The sequence below is a fragment of the Cydia splendana genome, chromosome 23, assembly GCF_910591565.1.
Source record: "Cydia splendana chromosome 23, ilCydSple1.2, whole genome shotgun sequence".
In the NCBI taxonomy this organism is placed as follows: domain Eukaryota; kingdom Metazoa; phylum Arthropoda; class Insecta; order Lepidoptera; family Tortricidae; genus Cydia; species Cydia splendana.
The window spans coordinates 1,883,774-1,908,163 of record NC_085982.1 but is presented as its reverse complement, the minus strand read 5'-3'; the positions used below and the strand labels follow the sequence as shown (position 1 = coordinate 1,908,163).

The 24,390-nt window shown below is 35.5% G+C and overlaps 1 protein-coding gene across 1 annotated transcript in view; it reads left to right on the top strand.

Moving 5' to 3' along the window:
• The window catches only part of LOC134801940 (nephrin-like), a 246,027-nt gene that overhangs the window by 95,997 nt on the left and 125,640 nt on the right, over positions 1-24,390 (top strand). Inside the window, exon 2 of the mRNA XM_063774569.1 lies at positions 12,832-12,987. Within this exon, the coding sequence (XP_063630639.1) occupies positions 12,832-12,987 (156 nt within the window). The remainder of the gene's footprint in view (positions 1-12,831; positions 12,988-24,390) is intronic.

Sequence of the window (24,390 nt, the reverse complement as noted above, 5' to 3'; positions counted from 1 at the left end):
TTTTCCGTTTCTACAAGTAAAATTTAACATTAATAATTTTGTATAATAATCTGGCAAACGTAGTATAATATCAAAAAGGATGTAAGTACATTACAAGCTTCATGGCCTTTGCAACATTTTTCGCAAGCCACGTTGATTCGTTATGATTGCTTGTAATTCTGATTACTTACAGTATAATAAGCTCTTCAGGAAATCCAATTTAAGCACGGTCTCCGATAACGTACAGTTGGTATGTATCTAGAGCTCATATAGTATACCTAGTATTGGTGACCCAAGAGAATACAGTCAGGTTTTTCCCCATCGGCGCAAATGGGGTGTAACGTTGTTAAATATTTAGCAACTTCACGGTACGTTATTTTATAAATATTGTCCTTTACGTCTTTTTATATCAATAAGATTGCTTCAAATAAAATTAGACGAAGATCACACTACGATTTCTGATACATTACTTTTATAAATATATTTAGAAGCGAGAATAGCACAATTTAATTTAAAAATTGCTTTGGTTTTCAATTTAAAACATGTTAAGGCTCAATTTATTTTAAATAAAATAATATTTTACATCAAATTAATCAATTTCTGTATATGAAAAAAGTCTTGAACAAAATTGTGAAAGCTCAGTGATAAAATACCTTTCAAATTTAAATGAAATTTATGTAAAAGGTAGGTACACATTTTTTTCAGTAACATCGTCTTTCGCGGCTTGATTGAGTTAAATTTTAACTTCGCTTTTTCACGTTTCGCTTGCCATTTTACTGCTTGGATTAATTTAAAAAACGCAATCGTTTTTTAACTCACATAAATCGTGACCCAATGATTTTATGGCCATTCATTATCAAAATCAATATCTATCCGGAGCAAAATTTCCTGAAAATCCCTGTATTTTCATCGAATACCAAACACAAAGCCTTAAAAGACCAATGAAAGCGTGATCTCTGGTTATATATAGTTGTTACAAATATAGGGGTCAAGCAAATACTGGTTTGTGGTAAGCAATGGAACTTACAACCCTCTAGATTATCTCTGTGTCCCCTTCCCATATTTCGTTGGCGGCCATCCAAAATACGTAACGCATAGTGACTGCAATTTCAGTCTTGCGACAAAAAAGACGTAACGGACATATTCTCACACATAATTTACTGCCTTCTACCCAAAAGCAGTATCTCTTTAGTATCGTGCTGAAACGGCGTAAGTCATATACTTTTCTATAAAATATACGACATTTTCGCCAATCGTGGAACTTAAAAGTAAAACGACGTAAGTGCCAGTACAGTTAAGATGTTTTTGACTTTTTGGGATGGAAATGCGAGTTGTAAATTATCCACATGACTGCCCCAGGGACTTTTGTCTTTCCATTTTTATTATAGTGCGGTTGTTTTTAGGTCCCGGGTTCGAATCCTGATAAGGGCATTTATATGTGTGTTTATATCCATGTTTATCACAAATATTTGTTGCTGATTTGTGTATGTTTTCTATCTATGTATGTTTACTAACACCGGGTTAATGGTTAACCCCGGATTAGTGGCTAATCCTTGCTGGCGCAAGTGGGCCTAATTGTTTGTACTTTTTCATTTAATTTTCGAATGTTTTAATGCCAAGTGTACAAAAGACACACAATTACACTATTTACTCCCCTTTTGAAGTTTTTTATTACCTCAAAGAGTTAAAACCAGTATGTACTTATTTATAACAATATATTATTATGTATCATTGACTATAGTTCGTTTTTTTAGCATTAGAAAGAACTTGAAAGAAGGTTAGCGATCTTGACATGTCTTTTAATACAAAAACGCTTTTAAAAAATCAATAACTATTACATATGAAAGCAGAAGAATATAAATGATCGTATTGAATTCATAATTGTTAGATATTTGCCGTAACTTATTTTTAAAATGTGTTTTTCAATTAAAAGACACATCAAGATTGTTTACCTTATTTCTAATGCTAAAAAAAACGAACTATAGTACACACAACGGCCACAACACGAAACTTATTAAACTTACTGTGGAAATTAGGTCGATCTATGTAAAAAAGTCTTCTAATATTTACTTATTTATTTGATATTGCAAAAGCGTGCAGAGTTAGCTTGGTCCAACGCTAGTGTATCGTTTTCGTCAATACGAGTAGGTATTATCCCGAAACGTGTAAGGGCTCTTAGAGTAGTGGGCAGTGGGTTTTCTGACAAAAGCTATTTGACTTATCCTAGTAGAAGAGTAACTTTAGAGCGGTGGAGAAAAAACGCTCTAAAAATATAAAAAAATAAGTTAAAAATTATATGGGGAGCATTTTTTATTTATAAGTTTACTTTAAGATTAGTTTATAGTTTAGTTTTAATTTTGATGTTTAAATTTATTGATTTTGTTCGTGATTAATAAAAATATAAACTCCTAATAATATTATGGGACAATCATACGCAAGTCGACCTAGTGCCACAGTCAGCTCAACAAGACTTGTGTTGTGGGTACCTAGTATTATCCTATATAATTAATCTAGTGATAAATATAGCTAAATCCCTACTTATTGTTATATGCGAAAATAACTCTGTCTGTTACCACTTCACGCTTAAACTGTTTAACCGATTTAGATGAAATTTTGTATGAACATAGTTTGAGGCCCCGTAAAGATCTAAGGGTAGTGTTTACCCCGAGGGTAACGGTACTACCCATAAGCAGGGTCACTAGCGACTAGGTCTAGATATCTAGATATTATAAACTAGCGTTTAATTTTCAACTGACTATTCTGTTTTTCTCTGTAACAGACCAGTTTGCCCGGGTTTGTTTACCAAGGAACCCTATTGTTGCGTTGGTTGTGAGTTTAAATGTATGTGTGGCGCTATTAGGGCTTTGTTTATGATTTAAAGGGACGATTGGTTTTGAAATACAGTGTAAACTCCATATAACGTCACTCGATATAACGATTCACTCCCTTATCGACGTTCTACGACATTTGTTGGCTATAGTTTAATATTAATTTCTCTCTATATAAGGTCAATGTGGCTAATTCCGTCATAGGGACTATTCCGTCCACTAGCGTTTTTCTCGAACAACGAACAACATTGATAATTTCGTCGACAAAGCAGCGATTGCTTTTAATTTTAGCAAACAAATGCATTATTTTTTCCCACGATTGAAAATCAAAGAAATATACGCTCGTGGATGGAATAGCCCCTATGACGGAATTAGCCATATTGACCTTAAGCGTCAAAATACGTCCGGTCCCTTAAGTGTCCCTATATATAGTTTACACTGTATATGCTACAATTGCCATAATTTTATTTTATTACCAAATCACCCCGTTGTTTCGCCGATATGGAATTTGGATTCTGAATCCTCTAATAATACCCAATAAAAAACCTGCACAAAGAATTTAGCTTTTTATATGAAATTTATGTTGTAGTGTATAGGTATCTAATGCCCCGTCCCGAACCAACAGGAAAGTATGACGCCTCGCCACTGGTAGGTACAGATAGTGCCTAATTGTTTTCCATCGTATTTTCTCGGAAACGTTCGTATTTGTCATGCTGCTTCAGTCAACCTTAGTATTTTTTGTACCGAGACTGACTGAAATAGCAAGACACGTTCGTACGTTTCCGTGAAAATACGAAGGAATACAATTATGCACTACATCTGTATACACTTTTACCTACTGCATATATAAAAACAAATACCTAACCACTTTCGAATATTTTAATGTAATGGTTTTTACCTCATTTGAAAAGATGTGTCCCACCGAGTTTGTTGCCGGTCCCATATTGGGATACCCTCCTCCAATTGAGGGGGGACTTAAATCTTCTCGAGGCAGAGGTGTAGGGTTGGTGCCGGTGTGTATTTGACGTTCATAAGCGCATTGTAATATGGCTACTTGAATAATAAACTATCTTTAGTTCTTTATCTCTTAAGCGCCACTTGCGCTAGCCAGGGTTAAGCTACTAACTCGGGGTTAACCGGTTAAGGTTAACGGTTAAGTAGCTAACCCTGGCTGACGCAATTGGCCCTAAATGTTTGTACCTATTCATTTAATTTTCGAATGTTTTAACGCCAAATGTACAAAGGACTTTACACCTAAATGCACTATTTTCTCCCCTTCTGAAGTTTTTAATTGCCTCAAACAGTTAAAACCAGCTATCTAGCAACCCCGTTCTGTAAGAGCCATAGATTACCACATTCAGATTCCGCTTTATACTAGCCAGGAGGAAGAGGGGGGAGGCCTTTGCCCAGCAGTGGGACACAGTGGGCTCTGAATAATAACTAGCCACCCGACGGCCTAAATAAGGCCTACTATATCATTGAGAAATGAATATTTTTTTGGACATAACAAAGCTTTTGGTAAAATATGTTTTGACTCGATTTAAGTCTCACTAGCCCGCTTCTAAAACGCGGCGCGGCCTCAACAACGCCGCGCGCCGTTGCTGCACAGTCGACGTCAAAAATATGTTTACACTTTTGCACTTTACTCCTTTGTAATAAGGCGATAAAAGGAAACATATCTTTGACGTCGACTGTACAATCGAAATTACGGTCTCATTTTAAAACAAAATGCTTAAATTTACATGAGATTGGTACTTAAATTTTATGGCGGTTGCTTTACCTCGCGCGTCGAATGATGTTTCCCTGTTTTTGTATGGATAACTGTCAATGTCAAATGTTTGTAGACTTTTTTTAAGCATAGCACATTTATTAATTTAGAAATGTAACAATTAAATAATAAATTGTAAATACAGATGTCAATCACAATGAAAAAATCAACGATCATCAACTCTGGCCAACGTGGGACTCGAACCCACATCCTTGGATTGCCGGTCCAATGCGTTGTATTTATAATTTATAGATTGTATGTAATAACGTGGTACGTCCTACAATAAAAAAGGAAAATATTAACATAATTATTCATTTTTTTTTTAAATTAAGTCCAACCAAAAGAGTATTGAAGGAACTTTACTGTCATAGTTATCATCATTCACGCGAGGTATATCCTGAGATTTTTAACGGTCTGTTTATCTTATTGGCTTGGTGACCGAAGGTTGCCATAATGCGCCATCTAGCAGCTGACCGTCTATGGTAAGAACCAATTCTGACCATGAGAAAAGGTACTTATTGACTTATTCGCCTGGCGGGGAAGATAAGGCTGTAATTAAAAGGGGTCCGTTGGGGTTCCGTAAAGTTTTTATACAGTTTCGGAACCCTCAGGTTCTAGTGAGGAGTGATCTGAATTAGGAATTACTTTGGTAACTACAGTTTTGGAGCCTATGTTGAAAAGCGAAATATACTCCGATTTTTATTTTAAGTTTGATTAATATTTTAATACGATCTTGAAACAACTAGCAATACCAATTTTCAATTACCAATAAGTATTGGTATGATGTTATACGGCACAACTCGCAGTGCATTTTGCGCGCACCATTCGTGACAATGTCGTTAGCAATTTTACAAGTATTTACCATTAAACCTAATTATTAAGTAATAATTATAATGTTTGTCAATGAAATAATATTACCAAAGTCTACCTATCTCGTCTTGACCCGAGATTGGTGTACAGTCACCTGCAATATTGTCAAACACCGAGGGCCGCAAAAATATCTGACACCATCTTATTTGTAGATCCATAATTGTGTCACATATGTTTGCCTTCGAATAGTAACATATTATTGCAGGTGACTGTACCCAGGTAGTGAAAAATTCATAATTTTAATGTTATTGTATCCTTATATAATATAATACCATTATAAACTAATTTTTAAACAAGCTTACCTAAACAATCCCGATCCAAACGTATGAAATTTAACCCCCCAACCGCTGACAAGAAACCCGCATACATACACAATGTAAACAATGTGCCCGGGCTGTGGAAGGTATGTTATAGTTACACTGTAGGTATATACAGGGTGGCTAAAAAATAAGTGCATTCCCGTTGCCAGGGATGTTTTGGGATTATACTGATGAGCAACTTTTACTATGGAACCCTGAAATCGCGAATGAATTTTTCTTCGCGATTTTGGGTTTGGTCCCAAAGTAAAGTTGCTCAGTATAATCCCAAAACCTCCCTGAAAACGGGAATGCACTTATTTTTTGCCACCCTGTATAGGGTTTTGTTGATTCATACCTACTGCGAAGAGTGAGATCATGGGTTCAAATCCCGGCAAGGGCATTAATATTTAAAAGTTAGAGTAAAATAGGTACAGTAGCCATCATATATATCGGAGCGGCCAAGGCGCTCACAAATATCTGACCATGCACTCTATTTTCAAGGCGTTAGAGTGCGTGTTCAGATATTTTTGTGCACCTCGGCCGCTCTGATATATCTGATGGCAACTGTACGTATAAAATAGTAACTGCCCTATTCGAACTTTCAGATACGTCAATTAATAGATCTAGAAACGATATGGATTAGATGTGTCAGTGTCAAAAGTGACGTTTTTGTTTGAAGCAAATGACACATCTAATCCATATCATTTCTAGATCTATTAACTGACGTCTTAAAGTTCGAAGTGGGCCGTAAATGCCAACTTGATTTTCGTGACACGACACCTAATACAGAAATTGCCATTATCATTATATTTCCTTTTTATGCTTAGATCAGATTTGTTAAAAAAATTATCTCTTAATTTTTTAGGGTTCCGTAACCAAAGGGTAAAAACGGGACCCTATTACTAAGACTACGCTGTCCGTCCATCTGTCTGTCCGTCACCAGGCTGTATCTCATGAACCGTGAAGGCAGTTGAAATTTTTCTAGATGATATATTTCTGTTGCCGCTATAACAACAAATACTAAATACAGAATAAAATAAATATTTAAGTGGGGCTCCCATAAAACAAACGTGATTTTTTTGCCGTTTCTTGCGTAATGGTACGGAACCCTTCGTGCGCGAGTCCGACTCGCACTTGACCGATTCTTTCAAGAACTCTAAAGAAATACCTCAAAAGCACTGAAAATACGTTCAGAATAAAACTCCATCCATCAAACCTTATCAATACATTTTTCACCTTTTTCATCTAAAGAACAAAATACGAAAAATCTTAACAAATTGCTGGCCCCATACTCTCCCATTGTCATTTACTCCGAAAAGAAACTGTACAACAATTTCTGTACCATAAATCATTATTGGACAAAACTGGCTGGTAAGCAGTTTTCGGCGGGGGTTTGAAAAGTTGTTTTTTTCGTAACTTTGGGGATAGAATCACGGGGGTTGCGTAGTCTAATTTATTATTTAATATATGGTTATTGGTTTTTATTGGTTAACTGTGCGGAAATTGAATTCTTTGCCAAGAATTGGCAGTCTGAGTTGCGAGTTGGAAAGTCGGACATTGTTAATTTTAGAAGCAAAGTTACAATGCGAGTTACTTGCATGCCAGTGGAAGTTACTTGTTAGATTTGATTGGGGCTATGTTTGTGGTTGTGTGAATAAACGGCGCGTTTTAATATTACAAATTGAAACGATGCGTCGGTTTTAGTGGTATGAAACGATATTAAAAGTCATTTTTATTCATCCTTAACTAATAGGGTGTTATTATTTATAGATTTTTTACCAGGCAGATCACTTATCACTTGTGAGAATTGTGACGTCGCGTCGGTGAGTGCGACGTTATTTTAAACCATATCAAAGAGAATTTGAAATAGAGAGTTACTGTCATGGTAAATTATGTAGCTACAGTACATTTACTGCCATCTTTCGACAGAAGATTAAACCTGTTCGAACGCCATTCGACTTTGATTATTATTCTTTCACTGATGAGTGATATGTGTTAGCTTGTTAAATATTAATATTAACGCCATCTACTCGAGAGTAGGCCAAAGGTATGGTGCAATCTTTTCGAGCGATGGCGCCATAACCTTTGGCCTGCAGTCGAGTAGCTGGCGTTAATTTCAATATTTAACAAATGAACACATATCAGTGATAGAATAAGTCATCGTCAAAGTCAAATGGCGTTCGATCAGTTTTAATCTTCTGTCGAAAGATGGCAGTAAATTTACAGTGGCTACATAATTTACTTTGACAATCCGCCTCTATACCCTCTTTTCTCTTTGATCATGCCAAAGTAGATTTATTGCGTGCTGATTTTACGCGAAGGATGACGGAACGGAGGGTACTAATCAAATAAATAATGGAATATAATATGATAAGCTGATATTCATAATTAAAAATACAAATCAACAAATATATCTACTACAGAATAAGGTACATACAGAATAAGCCACTAAATGAATCCTAAGCTTGTGAAGTTTAAAATCACGACTCCGACTTCCGGCCGCCATCTTTTAAGTCACGGAAACCAAACATTACCCAAACGACTTACATTTAATACACTTAAGAGGAAAGGGGACGACGGCTTCATACGTGGTCCTCATTTTCCTCTCTCAGTATTGACATTATAATTTTTATTACACAATGTTATGTGTATTGACCGTCGCTACGCTCCGTCGTTTGATTTTTCTATTTTTTATTTAGCTATTATAAGAAATAGGAGGTTTTAAAAATATGTATGGATTTTTTTACGCTCCTATAAATCTTATAAAAAAAATACGTTGGGGCAAAGCTTATAGTTAATAAACATAAAATATATTTTCCATAATGTCAATATTCACAGAGAAAAATAGGGACTACGGTTATATAGAAAGAAAGAAAGAAAGAAAAGAAAGAAAATACATTTATTTACGTCAAACAAAACCAATTAAATTTAAAACAAGACATAGATCAGATGGACGTTAAAAAGACGCGCAATGAAAACGGATCATTATGTGTAATATTTCCATATGAAGTTACTCGTTTCACTGTTGAGTTTACTTATTCATAAACCTTAGCATAAGGTTCATACCTTAGTTGTTAGGTCGCATGTGTTAAAGTATACATCCGCTCTTGTTATTATGAAGTTGACTTTACGTATTTTATTTAGAAATATTTATATTTGTGACTACTTTCAATTAGATGAGTTGACGTGGTTGTGTGAAAAAACCGGACAAGTGCGAGTCGGACTCGCCGACCGAGGGTTCCGTACTTTTTAGTATTTGTTGTTATAGCGGCAACAGAAATACATCATCTGTGAAAATTTCAACGGTCTAGCTATCACGGTTCATTAGGTACAGCCTGGTGACAGACAGACAGACGGACAGAGGACTCTTAGTAATAGGGTCCCGATTTTACCCTTTAGGTGCGGAACCCTAAAAATGTGGACACGATTTTAGAGTGTCTAGCCTCATGCCGCTCACCATACAAAATTATAGCCAAGGAAGTTAGAATCTTGTTGTATTTGCAATTGGGTTGAATTTCATTTCTTCGAAAATTTTACGAGATAAATGAAATGCTACCTTCTTGGTTTTTAATTAAGGTTGACATTCCATCGAAACTGAGTGTACATTCTAATGCACATTGGGCGGCACGCGGCTAGTGACATCTTGAACTTTGAAAACTTTAGTGTACTTATATATTTCGGGTCATCCCTTCTCACTCCGAAATTCCGAATAACACCCACGCGCTCCGTCAAGCACCAAGTACAAAGGCAAAAACATCTAAATTGACAACCGGACCGGCGGTTGACGGGCCCTGGCCGCGTCAAAGCCGGCCTGGCACCTTTGTGCGGTGGCAGGGGTGCGGAACTGTTGCGGGCAATATCCTGTTACTTGTGCCTCGTTTAGATTTACTAACGGGTTAAGTTGTAAAAGTGACTATATTTTATTTAGCTGTGCTCTAAAATATCTGTGCACACATCTATTGTCAACTAGAGAGTGCAGGTCCAGATAATTATTTGAACATCTTGCCCGTTTTTATGTATTCTGATAAAGAGCACACTTGATAAGAGCGAAGTAGGTGAGAACTAAAGAACTAGATTAATCCAAGCAAACAGAGCGAACTGACATGGTAAAAGCATTCATAAAATATGAAACGAAATGAAACGTTGATGAAATGTTGGAGTAAGTAAGAATGAGTAGAATTTTTTTTCACAGAAACAAGATGGATATATAGGATTTAATTAACTAAAGATGTTTGAAGATTACACCGTGTTATAGTTGTTTATTTTAAATGAAAACTGAATGCATTATGTTTTCTTGCTGTTCTGTCCGCCAAAAAATAGTAGTACCGCCATAGTTTGTTAAAAAAAAATATATTGCTGGCATGTTCGTTCATTATCGAATGGGCTCATAACTACTACAAAAATGCGTACTTGATAAATTTGACTGTTGCTATAAACCATGATTTTAATATTTAACATAAACAACAAAGCTATAGCAACGAGATACAAGAAAAAGATGATCTATTTACTATGGCATGAAAAAAAGCTGAACTCATTAAGTACCTAATTCAAAAAATAACTGAACTTAATTATAAAGAAATAAATTTTGCTCAATATCGTACAACTGGTATTTTGTAAGACGTAACACAAATCTCAAATCCCATTTATTGAGACAGTACTAACAAAATATTTTGTCACTGTTATGCAAAGATTTCTTTCAGTGTGATTAGCAACTATTCAAGTTGATTTGCAACTTACCACGACTAAACGATCCCTGTAATAAATAACCAGAATATGGCAGACATTTTACATTTCAACAACTTTTCGTTTGAGCTTCGTGACAATATTTAGAGCATTTTAGAAGTGCATTCTCCTTCAAATAGCACTTTGTGAACGATGAATTTTCAGTTGAAAATAATGATGTACGCTCAAGGAATTTAATTTCAGTGCCATTTATTTCCTTGTCACAATGACAGTAATATGAGGTCGCTAACGACTTTCATATTGATTGTCACTGTGACAAGGTACGAAATGGCACTGACTGTAGTTCGTGTCACAATTGTTAAGAGAGGGCTAACGCAAAATTGTAGTTTTTATGTGTTGGGAATATTCGCTGTCATCGAGTGAAGTCTCAGTAGCTCAGTTGGCAGAGCGATGGGCTAGCGATCCAGAGTCGCGCGTTCTAGTCTCGCCCAATACTCGATTTTTTTCACTTCCCATTTATTTCTAAGCTTCATACCTATAGGTACAGTGAGCAGCAGAAGTTGCTAAGCGGGCGAGTTGTTCAAAATGATCTTGACGCTACTTTATTGTTAAGAGAATATACGAGCGTGTCAAGGTAGTTTTGAACACCTCGCCCGCTTAGCAACTTCTGCTGCTGATTGTACTTCAAATTATTGTCGAACCGATCTGCTCTAAGGCCTCAAAATAAATAAAATGTGCTAAAAATATTTCAGTAAATTATTCCAGGAAGGTATAATAACTAATAAAAATATTTACACAAAATATTCGTTTCCCTATAAAATGAAATTAAAAACAAATCCCTAGAACTACGTTTCCAGAAAAACCTTTTCCCCGAAGCCCAGTTTCCAAATCAAATAAAGTAATAGAGGCAGGTAATTTTTCACGGGCTCAATTAGTATTAATTGGCATAATCCGACATTTTTCCTCTAATATTAAATTTATGCCTCTTTATCTATTAAATGATGATTTATAGTCGTTAAGTTAATTAAAACGACCCAAATTGTTAATTCTTTTAAAACGGGGCTGTATTCGGATTTTGTAATTTTGATATTGTTATGATACGAATCTGACACGACCCACAACGCGAATTATCGCTCATCTCTGGTGGAAACGCAGCCTTATTGATGCGTGCGTTGTCGCAAAGTCAACGCGACGTCGTTTTACATAATTTTTTATGACATGACATAAATTAATCATATTATATTATGTAGGTAGGTATATGTGACGTTCCACGACAAAAGGTACCTTATGGCGGCTGGCGCTTACGTCGTATAGCGCCGCAACAATATTGGAGCGGCGTTAATAATAGCGTAAGCGCCAACCGCCATAAGGTACCTTTACCCGTGGGACGTCACATATATATATATATATATGTCTGTCGTTGCTTATGTATGTTAAATTTCAGATTAGCTTTAGTGATTAGTAACACCGCCCACAATCTCTCTGCTTTGCCTTAAGGTTGAATGGTAGAGAATGCTTTTTGGCATTAAGTCCACCTTTTGTACGATAAGTTTACTTTTGGTTAAATAAATAAATGCATTGCAACGACGCGACGCAACGCGACGCACCAGCGGGCCTTGAAGGCCTACCGTCAAAATCACTCTTGCATGTACGATTGATCTAGGCAGATAACGAAATTTCAATTTACGAATTTCGCGGTACGCCCTTTGGCCCAAAGTGATACATTTCGCAACCACCAATCAGCGCGAGCGTATCATATCAATATCAAAACCTTAGTTTTTTAATCAGAATAGCGCTCTCGGTTTTTCGGCAAAACGTAAAGCCACTGATTAAATTAGTTACGGGTATTTTTTAATTCTGCGTCTGTTCAATTTATTAATAAAGTAATTTATAATAGATTTCTCTGAAACTTTTGCAAAAACAATGTCATGAGCTTAGAATGATATTGAATATAGAATTTATAACGATGTTTATGTATTCATTTTTTATATCTCTTAGCAGAAAACAAACGAAATACTCATAACAGAATAATGATAACGACACTCAAATTTTGATTAAATAATTTGGTGTGTTCTTACATTTCTTTCATATTTTTAACCCACTATGGGCCAGTTGCACCAACCACAGTTAACAGACTGATCAACGTTACGCAGCAGAGATCTATGAAACTTCCAATACAATAAAATTCAGAGAACCCTTTAACGGTGAAGACGGTTTAAGAGCGGTTTAAGAGCTCGGTGAAGACGGTTTGGTGCAACTGGCCCTATTGCAGTTTACTATTAAGTATCTACATATACAGATGACATTACAATAATCTGCGGCTGTAGCTTGGTAGGATTTTTATCGCCTGTCACTTTCGCACTTACATACCTATAAAACATTAACCCCCCCTTTTTGTCCGCAGCACCCCCCACCTCAGTGGAGATCACAAACCACCCCAACCCCAAGCTGGAAGTCAAAGAAGGAGAAGATGTGGTGCTAGAGTGCCAGGCGAAGAACGCCAAGCCTGCTGCTAGGATCGTGTGGTATCGGGGCAATGTGGAGCTGAAAGGGGATAAAGGTAAGATTATTTTACTTAAATATCTATGGCGCTTACGCCATTATTAACGAAGCTCCGATGTAAATACAATGCCGTGCAACGCTGTGCGGCGTAAGCGCCATCGACAATAAGGTTCACAGATAGGTAATGCCCCAAATAACTAAGTGACAAGTAACATGTCACCGTGTGGTTACAATTATAAAACAAACCGAGGCACTGGGAATCGTCTGACAAGTAACTTCTCAACGTGAGGTTACAAGTATTTAATAAACACGAGGCAAAACTGGGAATCGTCTAACAAATAACTTGTCACCGTGAGGTACGATATATTTAATAAACCGAGGCAAGACTGGGAATCGTCTAACAAGTAACTTGTCACCGTGAGGTACGATATATTTAATAAACCGAACCAAGACGGGGAATCGTCGGTACCCCGCGGGCACTGCTGTTTGCTTGAAGACTCCATCACGGATCGCAAAAGCCTGTTTTTTTTCCCAGCAAGAATAGCAATGAACACTAGGACAATCATGAATTTGCATACTATTCGTTTGCGACGTTTTACGCCAGGCTATTTACCTTGCATGCCTAGGCAAGAACGCTTCGGCATGTCTAAGAATGCTTCGGCATGCCTAAAAACGTACTACCCCAACCCCAAGTTGGAAATCAAGGAAGGGGAAGACGTGGCGCTGGAATGTATGTTTTAAAATACTACATATTTATATATAGGTATCGGAAAAGTGGCTTAAACGAATCGCTTGACGAATTACTCGTTATAGTTCATACTAAATTGAAATGGAAATAAAACTAGTTATTAATCGCAGTCCCAGTTATTGGAAAAAACGGTCATTTAATATCTCAATTTGAATTTTTCGAACGTTTTAACGACGTGCATCGCGGAAACGAGATTTTTTTTTAAATCTCGATTATTAAATTGCCAATTTTGGAGAAAAAACTTGTGATATTAATGATATTATTGTTATCTGACGTTGATATGAAATTTAACATATATTTTGTTTATCTGAATATTGTAAAATATAGGTACTTACATATATGTTTAAGGGTGCCGATATTAAATGGGTTAAATTTAAAGTAGAATAAACAAAAAACTAAGATACCTATTAACTACAAAAATACTAAAAACGGTAGCCTTCTTTTTGGCAGTATCATAATTAAAATCAACCCAGTTTTATATTAAGTTCAATTTAGTCTAAAAAAAACTTTTACGAATTATAGACTATTTATTATTAGTAAAGGTACAAGAAAAATCAAAACTTAGTCTACTAATAAAACTACAAAAATCAAATTCCAATCCACAATTTTCAAGAACTACACACAGCGCTACCGCGAACCGAAATTAAAAAACAAAATCAATGCCAATAGCGTTTCGTATCGCGATCCAATATGGCCGTGTCACTGTCACTCAATGTTATTGGCGTCACACCGCGAACTAAACAGGCGCTGGATGTGACGCGTCGGGTCTATTTTGTGTGGAAACCCTACGTAGGATTTTATGTGTGACAACGGGATTCGATAGTTCGGATTAAAGCTCGGTTTATAAAGTGTATTCATCCTTACTTGTTCTATCATGTAAACAAACACTTCTCGAAGACATTATCACAATTTTCTCTGGAATTAGAGAATAATCATTATTTAAAATGTTGTTGTATACTTTAAAAAACTCACAAAGTATTCTAATCAACCAACTAACCACTGACAAATATCATTTCTAATAAGATTTTCATCAATAATCGCAGTGACGAAAGGATCACTTCAAAAACATCTGACATTACGATTGCCCATGAATCGTATTGTTGGAATGACACTTTGACGTCACGTTTGTTTACATAATAACACACGTAATGATGAATAGGGACAAAGGCCGTATTCGAACAATGAGAAACGTCAAATACTAGATATTGAAACGATTTGGATCGGATATGTCAGTGTCAAACAAGTGTCAAAATTGACGTTTCTTCAAACAAAAACGTCACTTTTGACACTTGTTTAACACTGACATCTAATCCATATCGTTTCAATATCTAGTATTCGACGTATCTCATTGTTCGAATACGGCTGTTAGAATGCTGTTCGTAAAAACACAAAGATACTGAAAGAAACTGATTTGTTTTATCTGAAAAATACGCCGACTTATTTTTTTGCTACTTATATCCTTTGGGTAACTGACGCCTACCCTTAGATTTTTTTGTTTTAAATACACGTGCCAAAGCTTTTTTAGGGTTCCGTACCCAAAGGGTAAAAACGGGACCCTATTACTAAGACTCCTCTGTCCTTCTGTCTGTCCGTCCATCTGTCTGTCACCAGGCTGTATCTCATGAACAGTGATTGCTAGACAGTTGAAATTTTCACAAATGATGTGTTTCTGTTGCCGCTATAATAACAAAAATACCAAAACATAATAAAATATTTTTTTAAGTGGGGCATACAACAAACGTGATTTTTTTTGCCGCTTTTAGCTTAACGATACGGAACCTTTCGTGCGCGAGTCCAACACGCACTTGGCCGGTTTTTATTTTGCTAATTTAGTAATCCAGAATGATTCTACGCAATTTCGGCTTTGCTTAATCTTTTTTTCCAATTAAGCATCAGCTCTAAATCTATTTTTGACAATGTTTTTTTTTCAGTACAATTGCCACGAGTTGAATCGGAGCCAAAGTATTCACAAATATCTGAGCAAAGCTTCTATTATCAATACGTTCAAGTTCATGTTCAGATATTATTGAGTACCTTGGCCGCTGCTCCGATACTTACATATATGTAATTTCGAAAATGACAGTTTTTTTTTGTTTCTCCGTTATTCGTCAAACGAATTCGAAGATATTTACATTAAATTAACCATATATATATATTTTTTTTTATTAGGGGACATCTTACACAGATCAACCTAGCCCCAAACTAAGCAAAGCTTGTACTATGGGTGCTAAGCGACGATATACATATATACTTATATAGATAGATACATACTTATATACATAGAAAACAGCCATGACTCAGGAACAAATATTAGTGTTCATCACACAAATAAATGCCCTTACTGGGATTCGAACCCAGGACCATCGGCTTCGCAGGCAGGGTCACTATCCACTAGGCCAGACCGGTCGTCAAATTTACCACTTTAAATAATAATTATAAGTTATACGTTTTCGGCATAAACTTGAGTTTACTTATACAATTGAAGGCCCCCGAAGTTTATTTTAGAAATATAAATTGAAATAACTTTGTTATGGAATTATCCGGCAAATAAAACTTTAATAAGGTTAAGCTTTGAATTCTTCGGCAAATTATGTACTTAATAATGGATTAAGTTAATGGAAAACAAGTAATTAATGAGCGGGATGTTGATTTTACCTTCTCTTGTTAATTAATATTTGAGACGGTTAAATTAACTAAAATACCAAAAAAAGTTGCAAACAACAGATGGAAAGCTGACACCGTAGAGTATGGATGAGCGACAGGGACGAGAGCGTTGGCGACATTTTACACACTGTAGCATTCACTGAGTTGACAGGTTAAACACAGAATACTCGTAGTATAATTAATAAATAAATAAAGTCATACCTATGGTATGGTCCACAATGTCTAAGAGGTCTAAGTTATTTTTGACATAGTGCCTCTTGCGTTTCTCGCTACGCTCAAGATTCTAAATTATCTTCCGCTTGAACTCTAAATCAGCATTCGCATCAAACACCAACTTTGCTACATACGTTTCTAGCTTAACCATTTAAATAGCTCTCCATTTCGCGTTGCATAAAAATGTTACGCCTTTAAAAATATTTTTTTTTTAAATGTCAATCACGCAAAATTAAAAAAAAAATGGCTGCCATATCCAGCGAGCGCGTTTCCACAGTATCTAGTGAGGCGGCTAAGTTATATCGACAGGCAATATATTATGCCTCCCAAATCTGTAATGCTGGGGGTAATGGAATTTCAAAACTATCGGTATGACGCCACTGTTTTCCACCTGAGACGGGATTGGTTAAGGATTCAGTGAAAAATGAAAAAAAAAAATGTGAGTGTAACAATCACTTTCATTTGTTTTCGCGATATGACGATATAAGTTAGGGAACAAAAATTTTTAAATTGAGTTATATAATGTCGGTGGAAAAAAAAACCAATTTGTGTTTTTAGGTAGGTACATAATCACACTTACATGGAATAATTTTACGGTTTACACTCGCGCTACATGTTTACTTGCGAGTGACTTAAAACAAGTGAGTGTAAACCGTAAAATTATTCAATGTTAGTATGTCTCACAGCAGTTTAAATTCGAATATTCACACTTCACACTACTACTTATATTATTATAAATTAAAAACTGATATAGATGTCAAACAGAAGAAAAGTGACCTTGCCCACCAATATGAAAAGAAACGTGACATACAAATAAAGCATATAAACTATGATAGACAGGCTAGACAGCAGAGAAGTCTGCACTCATCCCTAACAAAAACTTTTTTTAAATAATATTATCCCTCAAAATATATCCAGACTGATGAACTCAAAACTTTATTTAAAACCATTTTTAACTTTATTAGCACCACAAACTGTCCGATCTTAAAAGCAGACGTGTTCAGACTAGCAATCGCGGTAACTATAAGTTTTTTCACCTCAATTCAATGAGAACTTTCCAACACTGAATCCACGTAAGTATTAAACTTAAGGCAGCAATATAAGGTGCGAGTTACTTGACCGTGAATAGCCACTTGACTGGCTTAAGTACTTAATTGTTAGGTACGCTAAATATTTCACGTTGAATTTATAGATTCTAGTATTACTTGACTCGTGCATCGTGAATTTAGAAAATGGCACTGTAAATAGCTTGTCGAATACTTGCATCGGGACTATGTATACTTTACTTTTTGAAATAATTAAAAAAAGAGACTATTTACAATATTGCGTTTCAAAATTGAATATGCAAGTATAATACGCAAGCTCGCGAATGTCTAAATTCTTTCTGTCACTCAACATATTCTTAACACAAGTAAATACACATCGCGCGTTCAATATGTTCACACTAAATCCGCTAACAACTCATTTTGTGACATCTATATATACACCATAAAAACCTTTTTTTTTTGAATGTCAATTATTTACATGATAATCATCATACACATGTATTTATTTCACGATCAATCAAATTGTGCACAGTTCTAATAGACACAGAGTAAACTCGCCCAATAGCTTTTAATGGCGCAGTGTGCCAGTTCGTTAAAATTGAGACCCAACTAATACCAACCTGTGGCTCAGGTGATTGCGGCCCGCAATCGAATTGAAAACTTAGAAATAAAAGCTGGTAACTTTCGTTTTTCAAGATTAGTCTTGGCGAAACAGATAATTGGTGCTACAGAGACTGGAGGTTGAAATAAAAATAAAATAATAGATCTTTGTTTAGGTATTCCTTTACTTTCTTTTACATAACTAATGTCTACCTTTCCTATTCTACATCCTGAGATTGAATGATCCGAGAGGCTCTAATAAATAATTATGTAGGTGCTTATAGGGCTAAATTCTTAGTTTTACTAGATTAAAGTCTCAAGATTAATAAATCACAAAATTTCCAAGATAAGTTGGATAATAAGTTAAATTTACTTGCGCAAAAAAAAATCTACCTTCTCTCAAACCACTTAAAAGATCGATACACTCATCGACACTCGCACATCACTAACGAGCAGCAAACACACCAATTGTACGCTAATTGAAATCGAAAACTTGTGTAATTAGTAGGCAGAGCTGACACCGACGCATAGGCCATTCGACTTGCCAATTACGGCATACGTAATTATCGTATACGTACTTACTGTTTACGTAGCATACTTGTATGTATTTGGGGTTTGTGAAAAGTTTGGTTTAAAGCAGAGTAAAATTTTATCTAGCTTTATTAACAAGGCCGGCAAGGGCATAATGATTGCTTTCTGCATTGCCTAAAAACAAAAAAAAAATCGGCCTTCCTGATTGAAAGTGCGTCCCCTTGCTTGTCTACGAAATACTTTTTTTAAAGCCTATAAAGTGTTCCACTAGCGAGCAAAGGTCTTACTCTAGAGTACGCCAGTCTAAAATTGTAATACTCTAGGATAAATACAGTATTGGATTAAAAAAATGTATAGTCCTGTAATTTAATTTACAAAGCCAGAAAGGATATGATTGCTTTCTGCAGTGCCTAATATATAAAAAAACTTACAAACATCTAAAAGTACCTACAAATTAGACCACCATCTACGGGATTATGGTAAAAGTAACACTCTTTTTTTGTCTCTATAGAAAAAAGAAATGAAATTAACATGTTTTTGAGTCCTTACATATACAGGAAGTCATGTATAACATCAATGTTATTCAGAAAATAACAAATTATGTTTTCAAACTATATATTTCCACAGAAATGGAAACGTTGCGTGACTTCAGGGAAAAATTATTTGTTATTACGGAGCTGGAATCATTTTCTACCTCTTACTCTTTGGAGGGTTTTTAACAAATCTGTAGTGCCCGGGTACCGTGAAAATCAGCAAAAACGGTAGATGTTTTTTGTTCTATAAGCTAGAAAAAAAGAACTACTTATAAAATAAATTATATGAAAGACCATATAGTATTTTTCTTTAGCATTTTATACGTTCATTCTCAAAGAAAAAGAGATGCGAGATCATATAGTTCATGAGCATTTTGAGTAAAGATGTGAACCAAACCTAAGTACTATTAAATGAGTGTGTAGTTACATTCATATATAATTGCTTAGTTCACATCTTTTTGAACTGCATTAAGGATGACTAATGCGACCAGACCGGGGCCGGGCCGGAGCTTTCGGAGCTGCGTTTTCTATGGAAAGCACCGCGTGATCACCGTCACAGAAAATGACATGTCGAACGCCTCGCCCCGCGCCCGGCCCGGTCTAGCGTGTGCCATCCTTTAATGCCTAATTATGTACAAGTTACACATATTATAAGCTCTCTATGATATGTTCAGTAATCGTGTATTACGATCCGACCGCCAATGCGGCATTTTGGTCACACTGTTGGCACTTGACATTTTATTACGAATACTGATATAGGGACCGTGTGCGTTGGAGGGTCTGCCATCTTGTGGCCTGAATCGGAAACATGTGTGCACATGTACATTGCCAAAGCAAGTGCTACCATCTACCGTTCTCGTCGGTACGTTTCCTTGTGCATAGTAGGTTCTGCCATCTTGTGGGCTACATCGGAAGCATAAACGACACATTTACGCGTCTCGCCAAAAATCTGACGGCTCCCATGCTGCCCCCTATAGTTCATGCACGAGGCCTAACTTTAGAGAGGTCCTGTCATTGTAAATTTTGTAGTCACTGTAAATTTACTGCCATCTATCGACACACGACTAAAACTCAAAATGAAAACGTATAAAGTTATCAAAAAATGTATATATATGGATAAATGATTTTATTATTTTTATATCATTTTGATCCATGTTCATTCACTGATATCTATGTGTTATAAATTGTTAAATATGAAACGGTGTCGTCACGCCATCTAGCCGAGGATAGGCTAAAGGTGTCTGCGCCATTTATTCGAGAATGACTTTTACTTGAATTCCGAGGCACGTTTTTTCCTTAGACTTTATTCGTCTTATACGAAGTTACATATGTCTTTGATATAAGTAAGTAATCGAATAAAACGTCACGTCATCTCAACTGATACGGGAAATCAGGTCAAATCAACTTCCTTTTGTCATTATTAAATAGATATCGACGTTATTATAACACAATAATAACACTTTCACAGATAAGATTTTTTTCTAACAAAACAGTTTATTTTTACGCTAATTTGTGGCTTTTAAACGTAGCATAATATATAGCGTTTAATATCTGGGAGACGTAGCTTTGCTCGGAAAACATAAAAACTCAAAAATCTGCGTTTTCCCAGAGATAAGACCTAGCTAGATGGATTGTTCGCCTCCGAAAACCCCCATATAGCAAATTTCATCGAAATCTTTAGAGCCGTTTCCGAGATCCCCGAAATATATATATATAAATAAATAAATAAATAAACAAGAATTGCTCGTTTAAGGGTATAAGATGATAGAGTTTATGATATGAGTGGAGATAAAATACTTAAAAAACCGGGCAAGTGCGAGTCGGACTCGCGCACGAAGGGTTCCGTACCATAATGCAAAAAACAGCAAAAAAAAAACGGTCACCCATCCAAGTACTGACCCCGCCCGACGTTGCTTAACTTCGGTCTAAAATCACGTTTGTTGTATGGGAGCCCCACTTAAATCTTTATTTTATTCTGTTTTTAGTATTTGTTGTTATAGCGGCAACAGAAATACATCATCTGTGAAAATTTCAACTGTCTAGCTATCACGGTTCGTGAGATACAGCCTGGTGACAGACGGACGGACGGACGGACGGACAGACGGACGGACGGACAGCGAAGTCTTAGTAATAGGGTCCCGTTTTACCCTTTGGATACGGAACCCTAAAAACGACTGAAATTGGCCGCCTGACTGAATGCTAAATTTCCAAAGAAGCTGACAGTACATGACACGACACATTTGTATACGTGGCCTTTCCATGCGATACACCAATAAGTAAAGGTTATTCTCCTCCGTTTATTTAACATTTCTGCCTACCCTCCAAACCCAGTCGTTAGCCGTTGTAGGTAGCGAATCATTTTCTACCTCTTGCGTGCTGAAGGGCCCTTGAGTTAGGGTCCGGGAGGCTGGGGTCTGACCTTTTTGAATTTTACGGTATGATACTCTGTGGTAACTTTCTTAGGCAAACATTTTTCATTTACTGTTTGTTTTAATTTATCATGTTTTTTTGTAGAAATGTCAATTTTTCAATGTCTATCTTTTATAGCAAAAAAAGTACAAACACAAATTGTTTATTTGACATACCTACATAAGTTTAAACAGTGTTAGTGTTACAGTTACATGTTATACTGACCTCCACAGTATAGTTCGTTTTTTTACCATTAGAAACCAGGTAAACAATCTTGTCATGTCTTTTAATTGAAAAACACGTTTAAAAAATAAGTCACGGCAAATATGTAACAAGTATGAATCTAATACGATCATTTATAGTCTTCTGATTTTATAAGTAATAGTTACTGATTTTTAAGAAGCGTTTTTCAATTAAAAGACAATAGATCGCTTACTTTCTTTCTAATGCAAAAAAATCGTACTATAGCCTGTCTCATAGAGAAAATAATAAGATTGACATACGAGTATATGCATTAGCGGCTAGTAGCAACAGTATTTATTAAGTAGGTAGTGATATATGTATATTATAATTAATTTAAGTAATAGTAGATTAGACTTATGACCTAGGTAAGTAACAAGCTAACAAAATCAAAAACAAAAATGAAGTAAAAGCTTCTCACATTTTAAATATTTTTGTGCCAAAAAATAAAATGAACAAAGAATATCTTAAAATACTGGCTTTATAACAAATGTCTTCAAATAAATGTGAAATAAGCCTGACAAAGATTCTAAAAATACTATCTTTTAAAATAAACTAGTGACCGTAAGTTATTATACAAATCGAACTCTGAAAAATCTTTGTCTACAAAAGCCAAATGGAAAATTCACATGAATCAAGAAATAAAAGCCCCTATTACAAAGGAGTAGAAGCGGGGACATGTAACTTATAAAATGTACCGTCGACATCAGATATATCGGAGCAGTCAAGGTGCTCACAAATATCTGAACACCGCCCTATTGTCATGGCGCTAGAGTTCGTGCTCAGATATTTTGAGCACCTCGGCCGATCCGATATATCTGATGGCGGCTGTACGAAAAGTTTAAAGTTTGAAATATGACGGCCAATTTTCAATCCGAATGATAGAGTTTGACTGTTTGCCAAAATGTATTTTAAAAGTTTTTGAAGAAACGATGAATTTCTTTAGTGTAAATGACATTTAAGTTTTGATGGATATTTTTACTCTTGTGTGATCAAATTTGTCATAATGGTAATAAATATAATAATCATGATTTTTTTAAATGAAAGCTAGAAAATATTACACTTTGGTTAAATAACATAAGAAAAAAATATTAGTGACTATTATTCTACTAATACTATTTTTGATTTTAAAAACTATACCTATCTAAAAATAAATGGAACGAATCTTTAAAAAAGTTTGCTTAAGTCTTCTGTTTTTTCTTATTAATAGAATTTACATAATATGACATTAAACCATGTGGTAACAAATAACAGCTTCAAACAAAGAAATAGTGACAGTTTAGCACAAAATAAATAAATAAAAGAACACATTTTTAGCATTAAAACAACTTTACTACGACAAAATTTCTCAAAAGGCAGAATTAAACCAAATGCGTTAAATTAACTCCAAACGGAACCTCTGGATCGAAAAATGAAATATATTTTTTCGAGTGAAAATTTTATCTCATCTCTAGAACGTGGATATTTTTATCATAAATTTAATATTCTGAGATTTATATTATGTTTGCTAGAGGACGCTCGATTTAATGATACTTGAATGAAAGCAGTTTTTTTCACATTTTAACTTTAGCAAGACGACTTAGTTTATTTATTTATTTATTACTATTCGGAGATCCAACAGCTGTTAACATGTTAATAGGTTTTATAAATGTGATACAAAAAGCCAATAACAGGTTCTCACCAGTAAATCCAGATTAACAAAAACAATTGGTGGTTAGCACTATTGCACTACACATTCATTTCAACGCCAAAGGCAACCAACCTGTTAGTAGTTTTGTACATTTCTCATATTTTTCATAACCTCATTGTTACGAAATAACTTATAACTACCTTAATTTGAAATTCTGAAAAACTCAAGCTTATTTATTTGGTACTTTAAACTAATAACTAGGATTTTTGTATGCTTAACTTACTTAAAGTTGCAAGAATAAATATGATATAACTAGCTTTTGCCCGCGACTTCGTTTGCGTGGAATTAGTGACAGCAGCTAAAGTAGGTATAGCGCCTGAATAATGCTAATAGCAAACATTCAATTCGCGCATTGCTTACTTCAATTATTAGGCAACTCATTAACTCTTTCAATTCCACCCCCCTTTGCACTCTCTTCAGGGATGATTTCCGACATAAAAACTATCCTATGTCCTTCCGCGGGACTCAAACTATCTCTATACCAAATTTCAACTAAATCGGCTCAGCGGCTTAAGCGTGAAAAGGCAACAGACAGACAGACAGACACACGTTCGCCTTTATAATATTAGTATGGATTAGTATGGATGTACGTCTTCTTAGTGCTCGACATAATATATAATTATACTAATAGATAAATAGTACCCCACTGTAACCTGTATTGAAAATAACTTAAGTTAAAAAACAACCGCGACATTGACAAGCACCCGTCTACCCTCGTTTTACATTTGCAAGCTGTCAAAAAACAATGTCCAATGCACCGCAGTCGTCGCCATATTGAAAACGGGCC